The sequence below is a fragment of the Lynx canadensis genome, chromosome A2, assembly GCF_007474595.2.
Source record: "Lynx canadensis isolate LIC74 chromosome A2, mLynCan4.pri.v2, whole genome shotgun sequence".
NCBI classification, from domain to species: domain Eukaryota; kingdom Metazoa; phylum Chordata; class Mammalia; order Carnivora; family Felidae; genus Lynx; species Lynx canadensis.
The window spans coordinates 6,989,796-7,009,302 of NC_044304.2; the positions used below are offsets into that span (position 1 = coordinate 6,989,796).

Below are 19,507 nucleotides of genomic sequence, written 5' to 3' on the forward strand. Positions count from 1 at the left end.
GCTTCCGGCTTCGGCTCCGGTCATGATCTCATGGTTTGTGAGTTCAAGCCCCGAGTCGGGCTCTGTGCTGACAGCTCGGAGCCTGGAGCCTGCTTCGGATTCTGTGTCTCCCTGTCTCTCTGCTCCTCCCCTGCTCGTGCTCTGTCTCTCTCTCTCAAAAATAAATAAGCATCAAAAAAAATTTTTTTTAAAAGACAGGCTTCAGGTGGGTCAACGGCTGGCTTGCTCAAGGTCTGCATCTCAGAGTGAGGTCAGCAGGCCTGTTACCTGAGAGGCATGGCTGGATGTGTTTCCTTCCAGGGCCTGAGTGATGGTGCTGGTAACAAGGCCAAATGGGGCTGCAGCGAAGTCCACATGACGACATGGCTGTTTCCACATGCGTAGCTGAAACCACAGCCAGTGAGCCAGCCATCTGGGCATAGGTGTCCCTTCTCAAAATGACCCTCCTAGTTTGTGGACTCTACTCAGGTTTTGTAGTCTCCTACCTGGATTCCAAAACTTCCACAAAGCACTTTTGCTCATGGAAGGCTGACTATTGTTGCTGTGGGGGGATCCAAGTGGGGACCTCATATTCTGCCATCTTGTGGTGCCAGGAATTTCAGTGCATTAATCTTAAGGAAATCTTAAGTTAACTTATCACATAACTAGATCAAAGCAAAAGATGGCTAAGCCAGTAGTATCCAAAATGTATGTGGTCACTTTTCAGTCATTGCTGCATATGGTGGTGAGTATGTGTGTTGCAGGAGAGGAGAGAAGCAGGCTCTCAAACTGGAGTATGTCCTTGATTTATACCTGCATCAGTACAGACCAATGGACACACGAGTAAAACTGACCTCTGATATACTGTTACCAGTGAGGTGTTCTGTAGGCTCCTCAACTCACCCTTTCCAAGATTAAACTGATGTTTTATCCTCCCCACAATTTTCTTCCTCTTATTGCCATCAGTGTAAAAGCTAACACTATCGACTCTAGCACCCATAGAATTTTTCTCCAGCGGTTGTCAGGCTGGTTTGGCCCCCTATGCAAAGGCAATGTCTAGTCATTTTTAGTTATCACACGTATGTGTTGGCACCTAGTGGGTAGACAACAGGGATCTTTTAAAAGTCTACACTACACAGGGCAGCCCTCACAAGAAATTATTAAACAGACCAGAATGTCAATATTGAATTTTTGAGATTCTGTTCTAGACTGTTCAGGGCTAGTATTAAAAGATTTCTCGAGGGGCACCTGGGTGGCTTAGTCAGTTAAGTATCCGACTTTGGCTCAGGTCACGATCTCGTAGTTTATGCATTCGAGCCCTGCGTAGGACTCTGTACTGACAGCTTGGAGCCTGGAATGTGCTTTGGATTCTGTGTCTCCCTCTCTCTGCCCCTCCTCAACTTGTGCTCTGTCTCTGTGTCTCTCTCTCTCAAAAATAAACATTTAAAAAATTTTTTTAATTAAAAAAAAAAAAGATTTCTCTAAAAAATCCCAGCAACTGCCTATTACCTTATTACAGAATTAAAGATATTATCAGAAAGGAATCTCAGTCTTTTCTTCTTGTTACTTTTTTATTGTGTTTAAATATCTGTAACAAAATTCACTATTTTAAACACTTAGGTGTACAATTCTATTCTGTTCACGTCAAATACATTGGGTTTTTTTTTCTGTTTTTGTTTTGTGCAACCATTACCGCTGTTTCCAGATGGTTTCATATTCCCAAAGGGAAACTCTACCCATCAAACACTCATTTTTCATTCTTCTTTCCCTCCACCAGCTGCCAATCATGCAATGAGAAAAGGAGTTTCCACCTGAGGTCCCGGGGCATATCTTAAGGTAGCAATGATGGAAAATAAAGGTGCAATTAAACATGGATAAGAAAAGAGGGATTGATAGGAGGACGACAGAAGGCAAAGAATGAGGCAGTATCTCAGACTTCTATGCAACATACTACATAGAAACTCCTAAGCAAACTACCACTCAAATCACATTCCTACACTGGAAGTTGAAAATCACATCCCTTGTTTCTATGGTAGAATCCATTGCAATCACAAGCTATTTGTGGGAAATGGGGTAAATGAGAAGATCTCTGTAAGAAACATCATAATTGCATGAAATTATACATGTAAAACAGGATGAACAGTTTTGACATGGCAAGGACTTCAATTACAACTGTAGTAGCCTTTTCATGCGCCTTCTTCATGTGAATAATGCACCCAAATAAATGCACTTGAAGAGTATCAACATTTGAGAGGGCAGTTGAGGAAAGCAGGCCAGCACTTGATGGAAGTGTTTCACATCTAATGTTGGCCATGTCAGGAATGGCTACAGGAAATCTGACCAAAGAATTTTGGAACTGTAATTAGGGAAGAAAGGTAACAAAGGAACTACTAAACAGGTTATTGAGAAACAAATACAAAGACAAATACAAGCACGTCATGGGTGCTCTGGGAACAGAGGAAATGAAGTTTCTATTACAAGAGAAAAATAACCACAAGATTTAAATCCACAACATTTGCATTTGGGGCCCACAATATCCTCTCGGTTCTGAGACCAGTGGCCCATCAGGGCCCATCTCTCTTAGGTGAAGACTTCCCAGGGCCCCCATCACATCCTTTTCCTCAGGCTGTAGATGAAGGGGTCCAGCATGGGGGGTACCACAGTGTACATCACTGAGGCAATCAAGCTTCTCTGGGAAGAATGGTTCCAGCAGAACCGAACTACACTGCCAGGCTTCTCCCATAGGAAAAGGAGGTCACAGCAGTGAGACCCACCAGGCGGAAAGTGCTTTGCATTTCCCCATCTAGAAGACATTCTTATTAAGGAAGAGACAATCAGACTACGAAAAGAGGATCCTAATGAGACAAAAAGTTGGCAAGCGTGGTTATTGACAAACACAGATGTTACTGATGAGGGTATCAGATCGTTGGAATGAGGACAGGTAGGTTTTGCAATAATCCAATGATGCCACCGAAGGCCAGCGTATTCTATACTGCAACCCACACGAAGCAGTGAAGCCTACACCCCCACCCACACCCAAGAGAATCACTTCATATCCCAACCTCCTCCAAACATAAACCTAAGACAAATGTGCCCAGGTCACTTCTGATCAGGATCGTCACTACATTTGACTCGGCGTGTACTCCACTGGTTTAAACCCAAACGAAAATGACATTAAGCTGCTGTGGCCTCCGAGGCCACCCACAACAAAACTAAAGGCTGCTCAAGGGTCACGAGTGTATGAATGTGTCAACTCAGTATGGAAACAAGGTTCTGGTGGATTCTGCGTCTCTATCCAAAGGTCAATTTGAAGAACTGCTAGTGGTGGCAGCAAGTACTTCAGATTATCAGGACTTGCCATATTCACAAGGTTCTCTATCTCCCACATATGAAAGGATGAGAAACTAACCAGCAAGTCACGTGCCAGCTGCAGCTATTTCTAAACACAGGCAAACAACGTAATTGGTTTCTTCCGGGTTGTGGTGATCTAGGAGCTCTGTTCCCCACCTCTCCACACACTGAGATTGAAAGTATTTTCTAACCCAGTACGGGGTGTGTAGCTCTCTTTGCAGAGCTATGAAATCTGGGTGTATAACCCTCACCATTTCTAAAGTCTTTTCTGACCCAGAAAGATCAGGTGTGAGACAGAACCAAGAGCATTTTCAGGAAATTTAGAGACATATACCACCCCCACACCTTCACCTCCATGAGGCACCATCAGTGGACTCTCTGAGCAGTGAACTAACTACTTCAAATGTTCACCGTCTTCACAGTATTAGACAAGGTCCACGCGACCAGACAACCCGGGTGGCTTGAACAGCATTAAGTCTAACGGTGGTAGTCTCACTTGGGACCAGGCTGCAACCAATGTGTAGAAACTAGACCAGCAAAACTCTCAGAGGCGGGAAGCCAGACCCTTCCCCAAAATAGTCAGGGCAGAGTGGCACATGTTCAGAACAGATATATAAACCCACACTATAAGCTGAGTTCCACGTCTCTTACATTTAACCACTTCACTGTGTTCCTCCAGCGTGCTCTGTAGGAGACTGGTTGCCTTCCCACATTGCTTAACTTCACGGGGCATCTAATTAGTGAGTTTTTTCATGTATTCAGTGGGACACCTGGAGACTTTTCCACATTCCTCATATTCATACAGTTTTCCCCCAGTGTGGTGGTCATGTTTTTGAAATCAACTGGGTAACAAATTTGGTCACAATTATTCTGTACGTAATCTACGGTGCATTTTTTAGGTGTTACGTTGTGACCATGACGTGAAGGCTTTCTCGCATTCCTTTATGTCTAAGGGGTTGCTCTGCGGTATCAGTTTTTACGCATGGAGTTCGGCTTGAGCAAACGGTGAACGCCTCCCCTCCGTGTGTACACTCAAAAGGCTTCTCTCCAGTGGGACTTCAAATGTGTATTTGCAGTTGTGGAAGTGGTGTAGGCTTTCTCACATCCCGTACACTCACAGGGCTTCCCTCTACTGTGAGTCTGTATACGCTTGTGAAGGCTGGGAGACCAAGTGAGGTCTTTCCCACATTCCTTACATCAACAGGGCTTCTCTCCAGTGTGGATTCTTAAGTGTTGAATCCAGATGAAAGCAGCAGTGAAAGCTTGCCCACAGTGCTTACATTCACAGGGTTACTCTCTAGAGTGATTTCTCAAATGGCTATGAAAATAGGAGAAAGTCCTAAAGGCTTCCCCGCATTCACCACATTGAAAGGGTCTGTCTCCAGTGTGAGGTCTCAAGTGTTCATGAAGATACGAGGGACTACCAAGGGCTTTCTCACATTCACCACATTCATAGGGCTTCTCTCCACCGTGAGTTCGTAAATGTTTTTTAAGGACTGAGGGCCAAACGAAAGCTTTCCCACATTCCTTACATTGATAGGGTTTCTCTCCAGTATGAGTTCTCAAATGTACACTAAGTCGTGAGGAATTAGTGAAGGCTTTCCCACATTGCTGACATTTATACGGCTTCTCTCCAGTGTGAATTCTCAAATGTTCGTTAAGAATTGAGGAACTACTGAGGGCTTTCCCGCATTCCTTACATTTATAGGGCTTCTCACCACTGTGAGTTTGAACATGTTTACGAAGGACCGACAGCCAAGCGAAACGCTTCCCACATTCCTTACATTTATACGGCTTCTCTCCAGTGTGAATTCTCAAATGTTCATTAAGAACTGACGAACGACTGACGGCTTTTCCACATTCCTTACATTTATAGGGCTTCTCACCACTGTGAGTTCGAACATGTTTACGAAGGAGCGAGGGCCACTGGAAGTGTTTCCCACATTCTTTACATCGATAGGGTTTCTCTCCGGTGTGAAGTCTCAAATGCACATAAAGACGGGAGGATGTAGCAAAGGCTTTCCTACATTCACTACATTCAAAGGGTTTTATTCCAGTGTGAAGTCGAATGACGTGATTATTGAGGCACTTGGAATCTGCATAAGATTTCCCACATTGTTTACATTCATGGGGTTCTTGAGTGTGTGTCTGCACATGCTCAGTATGGCCTGCTGAGAAGACTGAAGCTCTTATAAACGGCTTCCATTCATCGAAATCTCCTCCAGTGTGAATCCTCATGTGCGCCTGAAAATGGGAATGATTAATGAATGTTTTCCCACAGTCGCTGCATTCCAAAGACTTCCCTGCCAGGCTGGTTCTCTCATACGTGATAGGTGGAGTCAGGCGCAAGATTTTACCACACCGATTCAACTCAGAAAGCTTCTCTCTAGTACAGTTTTTCTTTTGCGGAGTAAGGAAGCCATTGTGATACGGGTTACCCTCAAAAGCGTTCTCTCTATTTTGAGTTCTCACGTGTGTCTTAAGGTTGAAGTGCTTCCTCAAGTCTTTCCCACTTTGCTGACAGTCAGAGAGTTCTACTCCATGGTGGGTCCTCTCCTGTTGATGAAGGGATGAAAGATGATGACAGCGTTTTCAGACTGGTAAGTTTCAACCTTATAATGCTAAAAACATGATAAGGACTCTTACCACTTTTATTACATAAATACAGTTCCTGTTGATTTCTTTCAGGTTAAACTAGGAATTCCTCTGCCAAAAACTGATGCCATCTATTCTACTCTCGTGATCATTCCAGTAAAAATTTACTTATTTATTTATCTGTTTTTTTTGTTTTTTTTTTTTTTTTGAGAGCACGCACACGAGTGTGAGCAGGGGAGGGGCACAGAGAGAGGGAGACACAGAATCTGAAGCAAGCTCCAAGCTCTGAGCTGTCAGCACAGAGCCCAACTTGGGGCTCAAACCCACGAACCGGAAGATCATGACCTGAGCTGAAGTTGCACGCTCAACTGACTGAGCCACCCAGGCGCCCCTAACTTTTTTTTTAATGTTTATTATTTTTGAGAGACAGAGTGCAATCAGGGGAGGGGCACAGAGAGAGGGAGATACAGAATCTGAAGCAGGCTCCACGCTCTGAGCTGTCAGCACAGAGCCCAACGCAGGGCTCAAACCCATGAACCGTGAGATCATGAGCTGAGCTGAAGCTGGACGCTTAATAACTGACCGAGCCACCCAGGCACCCTTCTAGTAAAATTTCATGGAAATGTTTAAAGACTCAATGACAAGTTATATCTTGGGGAATGTGTACTTGTGGTATTGAGGAAGCAACAATTTTCAAAACAGATTTAGATTATAAACCCTAAATCATCATATTCAGAGTATCTCTGCTTTGTCTTTGGTCAATGCCATTTGTCTCAAATATCTCCAAACTGCACTGAGTTTTTATAACAGAACTACCAATCTTTTTTGAATGCGGAATAGAAGAAATATCATAAAAAGGGGTGTCTGGGTGGCTCAGTCAGTTAAGCATCCGATTTCAGCTCAGGTCATGATCTCATGGTTTGTGCGTTCAAGCCCTGAGTCAGGCTGACAGTGTGCAGCCTGCCTGGGATTCCCTTTCTCTCCCCTTCTCTCTGTCCCTCCCCCGCTCGCTCTCTTTCTCTCCCTTAAAATAAATAAATAAACTTTAAAAAAAAAAAAAAGAAAAAGAAAAGAAATATCTCAAATCAGTCTTACTTTTTGTATTTCACTGGCTGTTTTTCCTCCAAAAAAATCCCGGTGAGATTCTGACCCTTTAGTCTGAAGTCCTGTCTCCCATTCTGAAGTAAAACAAAGACACAGATTCAAACATCTGTAGAAATAAACCATAGGCTAAACAATCTTAAAAGAAGACTCAGTTTTATTTTCATTTTAAAATGAGTGAAATAAGAAAGAAAAAAGACTGCATCAGTTTGTTCATGGGAAAAATACAACGAAAAGTGTGTGGGAACACACTTTAGTGGCTTACTAAAAAATAACTTTCTGAAAACCAAATATGATGTGAAACTATCAAAATATTATCCAGGTAACATAATATTATCAAGTAGACACATGAAAAACATGTGGACAACAAGGACACGCCAAAGATAAACCTGTAGAAGAACCAGGTCATTTGTGACATCACAGAAATTTTCAATAGAAGACTGACAGAAGTTGAAGGTATCCCAAAACATCAAAGACAAATGGCTTCAGCCCTGAGACAAAATGTATCTTAAAAATGTTACACATTAAAGTTGCAAAGATGTCATACCTCAGATTGACCAGTGACATGCTTCTCATTCACCAGTGATGTCTGTCACCACACTCACCTTGCAAAATACCCTGCTCCACTGCCCTTAGCTCTTGTTGTTCCAACCAAGCGATCAGCTTAGGTTTCGACAGTTGATATTCTGTCCACAGGAAAAGGTACATTAATAGGAGAGACTCACGCAAGAGATCACAAGGCTTCTGATGAATCCAAAACTATATTTCTTTTTTTTTTAATGGTTTCTTATTTACTTTGAGAGACAGAGAGAGCACAAGCAGGGGAGGGGCACAGAGGGAGAGGGAGAGAGAGAATGAATCCCAAGCAGGTTCTGCACCGTCAGCGCAGAGCTGGACATGGGGCTTGAACTCACAGAACCATGAGATCACAACCTGAGCCAAAATCAAGAGTTGGACATTTAACCAACTGAGTCACCCGGATGCCCCTAAAACTCTTATTTCTTTTTTTTTTTAATGTTTATTTATTTTTTTTTAATTTTTTTTTTTTTAACGTTTTTATTTTATTTTTGAGACAGAGAGAGACAGAGCATGAAGGAGGGAGGGGCAGAGAGAGAAGGAGACACAGAATCGGAAGCAGGCTCCAGGCTCTGAGCCATCAGCCCAGAGCCCGACGCGGGGCTTGAACTCACGGACCGTGAGATCGTGACCTGAGCTGAAGTCGGACGCTTAACCGACTGCGCCACCCAGGCGCCCCAATGTTTATTTATTTTTGAGACAGAGAGAGACAGAGCATGAACGGGGGAGGGTCAGAGAGAGGGAGACACAGAATCTGAAACAGGCTCCAGGCTCTGAGCTGTCAGCACAGTGCCCAACGCGGGGCTTGAACTCACGGACCGCGAGATCATGACCTGAGCTGAAGTCGGCCGCTTAACCGACTGAGCCACCCAGGAGCCCCCTAAAACTCTTATTTCTAATGAAAGCAGTGAAATTATTCCAAAGGACCAAAAAGGCAAATGCTCCCTTTCTGTGACAAAAAATCATTATCTCTGACCCCTGAAAGCCAAAACAAACGTACATATATATTTAAAAAGCATAAGACATTTATTCAAATAGGAAATAAAGAAGGGGCACCTGGGTGGCTCAGTCGATTAAGCATCCGACTTTGCCTCAGGTCAAATCACAGTCTCGTGGTTTGTGAGTTCGAGCCCTGCATCAGGCTCTGCACTGTCAAAGCCTAGGATTCTCTCCCCGCCCCCCACCCCACCCCCTAACCCTTTCCCTACCTTTCTCTCTTCCCTCCCCCTACTCTCTCTCTCAAAATAAATAAATAAACATAAAAAAAAAACCCAAAGGAAATAAAGGAGATAAGGAAAGGAGATCTTTCTTTTCTGATGGGGAAATCACTAGAGCAGTGGTCTCAAACGTTGGAGCGCATCACAATCGTCAGGATAGCTTACTGAACATAGAAGATAGGGCAACAACCCCAGCTTTATAATTCAGAATGTCAAAAATGGAGTCTGAGAATATAAATTCTTCGCAGAGCGATGGTGTTACTGTGGGCCCTACGGCCACATTTCCAGAATACCCACTGCAGATTACAGCCCGTTAGTGCAGGGACTATGCATCTCCTCCTTCCAATTGTTTCAGATTAGGCATCACCAAGCCTGGAAACACATTAAGTACATGATCCATATCAGGAATGGTGGCAGCCTTACTTACCTACTGTGACCAGGTTCTGGTAGTTCTCCAGCATCACGTTTCTGTATAGGTTTCTCTGGGAGAGGTCCAGTAATATCCACTCCTCCTGGGTGAAGTCCAATGCCACGTCGTCAAAGGTCACTGCAATCTAAACCATCACATCGGGGTTGGCCTAAGAAACATCCCCACCAACGTTCACCAAAAAACCCCAAAGGAACACGTTTTTTCAGGATGGGAGACTCAATACCGATGCAGGGTTAGGAGATTTCTCATTATCATCTCATGGTTCTGTGGTCCTAGGTACTCTTCTCTCGATCTAGACTCACTCACTGCTCCTCTCCACTCATACGGTTTTAATGTCACCTTTTAAACATGAGTTTATCTCAGCATAACCAGAGTAGGAGCTCTCTTCCTATTTCCCTCTATTGCAATAGACTTCTGAGCACGCTACAGATTCTCGATAAACAGCATAAAATGACTGAATTCTTTAAGAAAAGGACACTTACATCTTACCATGTCAGAGCACACAGCAAGGCGGAAGCCTGCACTTGAAATCCTTGAGCTTCAGGATTGATTACTGAAATACTGAGACTATTTTTCACTGTAATCCCTTTTCAATGAATTTCCACTTCCAGGGAAGCTTCAATTCGGGACTCAGTCCTTGCGTGGGGCTTTATTTGCTTTAGGAAGCTCAGGACATAGATGTGCCTAGAAGGAATGTGTCCACCTGGTAGATGTAAATACGGCATTCTGTTGATTGATGTGATTATTTCTTACCTGATGATAATTTTTCAGCCAGATAGCCACCATCCTTTCTGCCTCTGTGTTTTCCTCATGAAGGGGAAAATGATCTCTAGAAAGATCTCAGGGAAAAAATAACACTTAGATTCTTAGAATGCAACACAAGCGTATCTCCCAGAATCACCCATCTGAAAGTCATTCCATCCTATTCTGAGATTCTTGTATATCCCTACACACTCAAGAAATCTCATGCAAACACACACTATTGCCATAAAATACCAGAGTAGCCCAGCCACACTTGAAGCCACAAAAAGAATGTGCCAGACACACTGCCCATGTAGAAAGGGGCCACAGTCTTATTTTACAGGTATGGAAACCCAATCCCTGGGAAATCTGATTCTTTATTTGCCCAAGATAACAGAACTCATCAATGGGATTATGCAGCACCAACTCCCAAAGCACACACACCAGGAAGCTGACTTAGAGAACAGCATTCTCTGGCAAATTTTAGCTCTAATGAACCAGCAGCCTAACTGCTTAGGCCCAGATCCCTGGACCCTACATTGTATAGGGGTTACATTTAAGAATCCTCTGAAAATGAGAATCAACAATGACTTACCATGGGTCAAATCAATGGCTGCCATCCTGGGATACTGATGGTGAAATCTGCCTGATGCGAAATCTGATGCCAAGATCACTTCAGTGCAACTTAAGAATCTAAGTAAATATGGCAATTTTCATTACTCTTGACACAGGGTTAACTGGAGTCCTTTCCACATCAATCATTAATCAGCAAGCATTACTAATCCATCAATCAAACATCATATGTTAGCTCTCTCTCTGCAGATGATATATGTGAGATTCACTAAAAATGGTATAATCTATGGTATGAAAGTCAGTAACGTCGATTACAATTTCCTGAGGATACGTGACACATTTTCTCACTAGGAGCTCTATGTATATCAGCTCACTTGATTATCATAACAATTCTCTACAATAGGTATCATTAGCCCTACTTAATAGCTGATAAAATTAGAGAGATAGAACACTAATCATTTGTCCAACACCTTCCAATTAGTAAAAAAGAGATCCACAATTTAATGTAGATAGGCTTGTCTCTAATGTTTGATCTCCTGGGGGTGCCTGGGTGGCGCAGTCGGTTAAGCGTCCGACTTCAGCCAGGTCACGATCTCGCGGTCCGTGAGTTCGAGCCCCGCGTCAGGCTCTGGGCTGATGGCTCAGAGCCTGGAGCCTGTTTCCGATTCTGTGTCTCCCTCTCTCTCTGCCCCTCTCCCGTTCATGCTCTGTCTCTCTGTGTCCCAAAAATAAATAAACGTTGAAAAAATAAATAAATAAATAAATAATGTTTGATCTCCTGAGGTTCTTATTCCCAAATAGTAATCAGACATCATTTTAGACTTGCATTGTCCATTTTGGTAGCCAGCAGCTACATATGCTATTGAGTATTTGATAGGCAGTTAGTAAAACAGGATTTTAAGTTTTATTTATTTTTATATTTTAAATGTAAAACTCATTTGCAGATTCACTTATTAGAGAACTTAAATATGGTTGGGTAAACTTACATCTACTTTCTCAACTGTATTTATTACACGATTCAAACACATCAAGTACATGTCACAAAAATTTTATGTCCAATGAATTCTGACTACTTGGTATGACGAAAATAATTTAAAATCAATTTTTATATGGGTTACATGCCGAAATATTTTGAATAGATGGGATAAAGTGTATCTCTCTTTTTTTTATTACAGGTATAGGAAAGCTTTGTTCATATACGTGACCTACACATTTGTATTTCCATTGGACAGCACTGGCCTAGAATACTGCTGGGTAGTACACAGAGGATAAAAATGAAGTGTTCTATTTGGTTAACACCCTTGGGCTTCATTTGATGGAGCTTAGAGTGGCTTGGAGCCCTGAACCTCCTTTTAAGTTATCATAATAGGCTTATTCCTTCATTCTTTCCACAAATAATTAAGAAATTGTGGTCTTGTGCTAGGCACTAAGTAGAAAACAGTGATATATACAGCAAATGTCCCAGGGCTTAATGGCCCAACATTCCAAAGAGACAACATACTCAATTATAAATGGATTCATCCAATCATTGTTGCAAAAATTCAAACAGGTGAGAAAATCGAGTATCCTATATACAAACACAAATGTATACACGAATATTTTGGATTTCGTTTGGGTAAGGTAAGGACAAACAAGGCAAGTAACCATAAGCTATTCTAAATTTTTTTTTTCAACGTTTATTTATTTTTGGGACAGAGAGAGACGGAGCATGAACGGGGGAGGGGCAGAGAGAGAGGGAGACACAGAATCGGAAACAGGCTCCAGGCTCCGAGCCATCAGCCCAGAGCCTGATGCGGGGCTCGAACTCACAGACCGCGAGATCGTGACCTGGTTGAAGTCGGACGCTTAACCAACTGCGCCACCCAGGCGCCCCACCATAAGCTATTCTAAATAACCCAAAAAGATAAGAAAAATAATGGTGGAAAGGTTTTATAAAACTCAGAAGACATTACAAGTATTCAACAGCCTCAGTGGGTCCTAATTGAGGCTCAGTTCAATTAAGGTTTATGGACTTCCTCTCACCCCGGCAAAGGAGCAATGCCAAATCAGACAGCTTCACACTGGTCTATTTAGAAGTCTTCCTGGAGAACCTCCTTTTCCTATTACCACTTCTGTTTTTCACCAAGTTTTTATGTCATTTTTATTCCTTTTTTTTTTTTAACTTTTTAAAAATGTTTTTACTTATTTTTGAGACAGAGAGAGACAGAGCATGAGCAGGGGAGGGGCAGAGAGAGAGGGAGACACAGAATCCGAAGCAGACTCCAGGCACTGAGCGGTCAGCACAGAGCCTGACACGGGGCTCGAACTCACAGACTGTGAGATCACGACCTGAGCCAAAGTTGGACGCTTAACTGACTGAGCCACACAGGCGCCCCTTTATTCCTTTCTTAACAAGGCTTCCTACTCACTTTATCTTTTAATCTGATACAGTTCAAAGGATAACTCCTACGTTAAAAATTAATAATTTTTTAATAAATTAAACACAGAACAGCAGCCCAAATGCTGATCTACAGAATGCTATCCAAGTGATGACAAACACCGGAAGTTCCAGTTTCATTACCATAAACCAAAATAACCCTCACAACCCGAGATACTTCATTCTATCCATGAAAAGACCAGAACCCTGAAATTACATGCTGCCACAAACACTGCATCTCAAATGCTTCGTACAGATTGCACTTACTGCCAGGGGTCTCAAACTGAAGTCCTTTGGACTGAACAGACCCAAATGTGTTTACTTTCATGCCACACCTGTACATTTTTCCTTTTGGTTTTTCTTTTTAACTGAGATATAAGTGCTATGCAATGAAATGCGAAGATCTTAAGTATTCTGAGGATGAGCTCTGACACTTATGTTTAGTCGTGTAATGAGCAGTACAAGGAAAATACAGAATATATTCATCTCCCCAAAAAGCTGTCTGACAGGAGGATCCCCTTTCTTTTGGAGAGCTCTTTGCATATTAAGGGTAGCATTACATCTGCTTGAAGAACATTATTTTCCAGTACATGTCACGGGGCCTGGCTCATTGAGGGTACCCAGTGATTGTTGACCAAGACCTACTAAGCTACTTTACATCACTTAATGTGTCTCCATCTAGATTACACTTAAAGAACAGTCTCTAACAAAGTATATATCCCAAGTGTTGGGAAATGCAGTTAATTATTCTAGAAATACAAGTGTATGGGGATCTCAGTCTTCTGAGCACTTACCCACCAGCCAGGAATGTCTGCAAATTGAACACTTATTTCCTGTGGATACCTGGCTTGTCTGCATTCCAAATGCGTGCCCAATGCCTGCTGACCATCTCTGCCCCAGGACACCCAGCCAACTTATTCACAAGCAATGGACTGCAATGATACCTTCACAAATAAGATGTGACTCAGTCTTGGGGAGAAGGCACCCCTACAAATCTTACCTTATTATTCTGTTCAATTCTAGGATAGAGTGCTCTTTACATCTTTGTAAACTCTTCCCATGTAGATCTAGAAATCAAGGAGAGATTTTTGTCTCCTGATCATACACCCAGACTTATACAAAATTGAGACGGACAGTGACTGCAGGAGGTACACTGGTAGAGATGAGATGTGGAGATTCATCAAGTGTGTGATTTCATCAAGTCTTTGTTCTGGAGCCAGGAGCTAAGCTCCCTGACAATGGGAAAGACATTCAGCTGCGTTATGAAAATCAAGCTATCACCTGTAGCTCATTGTGAAGATAGGCAAACAAAAGCACTTGCTTGGGAGTCCAAGTAAAAGCTATGTTTGGCTGCTACCTCACTAGTGATGAGTACAAGGATTCTTATGGCTAGACTTGCACACGAAATGACATGCTCAGATTTACTACGACAAGCTCAATTCAAGGTCTGAGAACCAGAAAGCTTCAAGACAGCTCTTAAAAAGCACATTTCTTGTGGCCACGGGACTCACACTTTTGAAAATCAAACATGAAATTTAATTGCACAGGTAAAAGTAACACCACAGTTAGAATGGCTGTCTCAACTAGTTGTTCGTGTGAAAATTAGGGCACTGATGAGAGAGGAATGAGTACTTGAAAACTGGAATGGGGACATCTAGTCGGACCAACAGGAAGCTCACAATCTTGAATCCATAAGACACTGACTCTCCCATATTAGGGAATTATCCTGCCCTTTCGTTTCTGAAATGACCCTTCCTCTGCTTAAAATATTGAGGAAAAATCTCACTTGGGTTAGAAGTCTTGGAAGCAAATGCTCCTCCTCAAGACCCACCCAAACTACGTGCTATGCCCCTGGTGACATAAGTAGTTCAGTTCACAATCCACAGTAACAGGAATACAACACAGTGCAAGATAAAATAGCTTGCAGAACAAAATAGTTCCAACTCCAGTAATATGGAGAAGAAATCTGGGTACCCTATGGGAGAAACAGTTGTAAGCATGCCATAAACCTAGAAGGCTGAAATACAACAAATAAACTGGGCCAAATTCATTGACATGGGTGCGCTTTTTAGACAGTCTGGGTTTAATACATTCTAGCTCATGGATCTGGGGAAAGCTCTAACAGCTTAGATGGCACCACAGACTCATTGGTGACCCACATACCAGCAGAAAGAGTTCACATACCAGCAGAACTCCACAACAAAATGTGAAGGAGCAAATCCTAGGGAGATAGGAATGTTGCAACGGATTTATCATGTGTGATACACAGTCCCCATTCCCCATCCCATCTTGAGGGAACAGAACACTCTTTCCACAACTTTACTGAGAAACGGGTAAGTGGAGCACCTTCACCCTTGAAGCCTAAGTGGTTATTCTCCTCTATACTTCAGGTATGATTGTAGGTGATATACCATCACTGAGATGGACTCCCTGATTTCAGTAGGAATGACGAGGACCCAGAGTAGCAGAAGTCAAGTAGGCAACACTTAATTACCAAAGACAAAGTGGGCACATGAACTGTCAAGACCAGTGAGAATGAAACAGGAAATCAGAATGCTTTGTCCTGCAGAGATCTTTAGTGGTGGCTAACTAATCGGAAACTAATTAGTCCCTTGCAACGAAACAGACAGGCAGCCTATTATAACAGAGGTCAACAAACTTCCTCTAAAGATCCATACAGGGGGCGCCTGGGTGGCGCAGTCGGTTAAGCGTCCGACTTCAGCCAGGTCACGATCTCGCGGTCCGTGAGTTTGAGCCCCGCGTTGGGCTCTGGGCTGATGGCTCGGAGCCTGGAGCCTGTTTCCGATTCTGTGTCTCCCTCTCTCTCTGCCCCTCCCCCGTTCATGCTCTGTCTCTCTCTGTCCCAAAAATAAATAAAAAGCGTTGAAAAAAAAAATTAAAAAAAAAAAAAAAGATCCATACAGTACATTTTAAGCAAAGCAGGCCAAATAGTCCCTGTGCTATATTGAACTCTGTCATTGTGGTTTCAAAGAACCAATGAATACATTTAAGTTTGTATAAAGCTCTACATACAAAAATAGCTGGAGGGCCAGACTTGACCCAGGGTCCACAGTATGCCAACCTGTGTACTAGAATTTTACTTGATGTCTGTAAGAATAAGTCTCTAATAACCAAAACTCTGACTTGACTCACCCCAGTGGAAAATCACAGCCCACTACCCAACTTCCAGACATAGACAAACAAACTTAGAACCCCTTCAGCAAAGGATTTTGCACCATCACCACAATCCATACTATAAATCTTCATAAAGATCCTTCATATAAGCATTCATGAGAATGACCATACACGGGGAAAAGAAAATACTATTCCACACCATCTCTAAGATGACACTAAGTACTAAGGATCCAATATCACTGTGGCACACCACCAAGTCAAAGTGGAGGCTGGTGGTAGATAACTTTTTAAAAAGTCTTAACTCCAATGAACTCAGATTAAACCCAGCTGTAGCAAGCTACGACTCTGTGGTTTTCTTTCCCCAGCGTCTAAATGTGTAATTGCAATACAGACATTCTTGGCACCTGGCAGAATTCCCGTATCTCTGACCCGTAGCGTAAGAACCATTATGGCAGGAAAATCTAAAAGGAGGATCCTGGAATACCCCACCACTGGACATAATCATCCAGAAATAATACAAACACTGCTGGGGGAGCTGCAAAGACTAATGCCAACACCCACCGTACCCAAGGCCTGGAAGTCGGGGATTAGCCTTGAAGAAGTGAACGATGGACAATCACCTCAAGGCCAATTCCAGAAACCTAAACTAAACCTAAAATATACTGGGTTGACATGTTTTGTCTATGCTTGTTGTATTTGTTTATTTATGTGCATGTGTTTATTTATATATACTATATACTATACACACACACACACATACACTAGCCTTTCACTTTTCCTATGTCCTTCCTGTTTTGATTAATATACAAATTATTACAGGGTAACATTACAATTTAGTCTCTAGGTAGCTGATTTTCGTGTCATGGGCCTTACTGACGTACATTCCTGTGGTGTTTCAACAATACTCCCTTCTCTGATTTTGTAAGCAGCCAGTAACAGAACCCGGTCTGTTTTAGAACCTGGGATTTTAGAACCCCAGAGCCAGCTGCTCTTGCACCCCTGCTATGTACTACCTCTGTCCTTTCAGACAAAAAGTCTACTAACTCTATACTGAACCCAATTACCACTTTCTAAAATTCCAAGAAATAAAACATTTAAACACACCATGGAAATAAAATCACAAATAGCATTAAGTACAAGTTTTCAAAGAACATGTGACTCTTCCAAGTCAGTATTATGAAGAAAAAATGGCTCTGATCTAGCTTTATTTTTTTTTTAATATTTATTTATTTCAAGAGAGAACACACGCGCCAGCCGGGGAGGGGCAGACAGACGGGGAGAGAGAATCCCAGCAGGCTCCATGCTGTCAGCCCAACAGAGGGCTGGATCTCATGAGCTGAGCTGAAATCAAGAGTCTGAGGCTTAACACACTGAACCACCCAGGCACCCCCCTGCTCTAGTTTTAAAGAGACTTAGAGACATAAAAACTTGTCATATAAACCTTGATTGTATCCTAGATCCAGAAACATCCAAAAACGTATTTTGAAACAATGTGAAAAACTTTAGTTTTTACAGAGCAGATATTAGATAACATTTTTCATTTTCTTGGGTGGAATCAATGTATTATGGTTTTAGTAGCACAATGTCCTTATATTTAGGAGATGCGTTACTAAGTATTTGAAGGTAAAGCATCATCTACAATTTATTTCCTATTTACTCTCAAACAGTCCACTGAAAAATACATTTATCTAGAGAGGGCAACCACGCAAAATGCAAAAATGGGTGAACCTACCTGAACGCACATTCATAGCAGTAGTTGCTTACATTTCCTTCAGGTTTAAGATTTTATGAAAGAAAAATGTCTTTCCACTAAATGGAAAACAGTCCAAATGCCCTGTTAATGGGAAATCCAGTTATTCTGAAAATGGAGTATTCACGCCTCCATTCTTTTCTCCCGAAGTCCCTGGCTTGCAACTTGGTGGGAATGGACAGGCTCAGGAGGGTCTCAGGAAAAGCGACGTGAAAACTGTTTCTCTAGTACAAAGACCAGTGGAGCACGTGTGTATAATTAGGTACTGAAACATGCACACTACACACATCCGAAAAAGCATATCACCTGCCTAAGACAGTGTGTCCCGAAGAAAAGACGAGCGCAGACAAAGCCACATTCTCAGATAAAACAGCCTCTTCCCTTCCCCACCGAAAGGAAACACAGGCCCCGCTGAACCAACTTTCCAGAACGCTCACCGGCCGGGTCCCTGAGGCTGCGAGTAACGCGGCGGAGTCTGGGCCACTCCCAGCAGCAGAAACTCTTTTCCTTTGGGACAAAAGTCACAAAGGCCGCTTGCACACTGCAGGACAGGCGAGCACAGTGGCCACGAACACCCCGCGCACGCGCCCTCCCAGCAGGACCACAGCGGCTCCGCGCCAGAACCGCCGGCCTCAGCGGCCTGTCGGGCGGTCTAGGCGGATGCGAGCCGCGCGGCCCGGCCGTTAAGCAGGACCACCGCCGACCCCGACTAAAACCGGCCTTGGACTCCCACGTCCTGCCTCCCTTCACGCCTTCCCCACCACGGCCGGCCCACGTCCGACCGCTACCAGCCCAACGGGCTCAACCCTGCGCCAAGAAGCTGCCGGAGACCCCGGCGAGCGCGTGACGCCACTTCCGCTTCCTGCCGGGAATCGAGGGGCGGGACTTCCACATCAGACGGCGGAACTGGGCTTCCCTCGAGCGTGGGCTTCGCGCTGGGCCTGAGGCCTGGATCCCGCCCGGAGGACAAGGCTGGGGCAAGAACCAGGTATGGGGGCGCGGCTACGGGCAGGGGCGCGGCTACGGGCAGGGGCGGGGGGGGGGCGGGGGGCGAGGCCAGTTCCCCGCAGGGCGCCAATGGGTTCACCCCACAGCCTGTGCAGTAAATGGTTTCCTGCCGGCCTCCCTGCACGTCCCTTATCGTTAAGCCCGACAGTCCATCACATAGTCTGTCTACCGCATTCAGTCCATCCCGTCTCTAGGCCTTGATTTCCTCATTGTCATTTACGTTGGACACGACGTTAAAGTCTAGTCGTTGATGCCTTGCTTTCATTGTTATGACAGTTCCTGTAAATCTTTCCTTTTTCTGTGTCAAATATGCATATCTGTTTTTGTGAGATCGCACCGATACCAGGCATTCTTCTCTTCAGGCATGGTTATAAAGTTGCTCCCCTAATCACGTTTGCTGTGGTTTTCATTGGATGGCCTTTGTGCAGGACTGAGTGTCACATCTATTCAAGACTTAGTGGAGGGGAATGGGAGGGAATGGAGGAAATGGGTGAAGGGGATTAAGAGATACAGTCTGAGTTATAAATAAAATAATGAAGACGAGATATAGCGTACCCATATTTGGAATATTGTCAATGTAACACTGTAACACCTTTGTATGTTGACAGATGCTAACTACACTTACTGTGGTGACC

General features: G+C 43.5%; 1 protein-coding gene across 4 annotated transcripts; it reads right to left on the reverse strand.

Annotated features, from left to right (window-relative positions):
- Nucleotides 1-1,523: 1,523 nt before the first annotated feature.
- Nucleotides 1,524-18,699, reverse strand: LOC115503480 (zinc finger protein 426-like). 4 transcript variants are annotated; one of them, XM_030299746.1, is made up of 7 exons: nt 18,598-18,699; nt 10,586-10,683; nt 10,003-10,088; nt 9,247-9,373; nt 7,632-7,712; nt 7,021-7,103; nt 1,524-5,886 (listed from the first exon to the last, which is right to left on the reverse strand). In XM_030299746.1, exons 2-7 carry the CDS (start codon nt 10,608-10,610, stop codon nt 4,621-4,623), a joined length of 1,668 nt encoding a protein of 555 aa, XP_030155606.1. In that variant the 5' UTR covers nt 10,611-10,683; nt 18,598-18,699; the 3' UTR covers nt 1,524-4,620. The 4 variants fall into 4 exon arrangements, with proteins under 4 accessions (XP_030155606.1, XP_030155588.1, XP_030155613.1 ...); XM_030299728.1 differs by having other exon boundaries at nt 18,302-18,697; XM_030299753.1 differs by having other exon boundaries at nt 10,003-10,078; nt 17,847-18,697.
- Between the last annotated feature and the right edge of the window lie 808 nt (nt 18,700-19,507).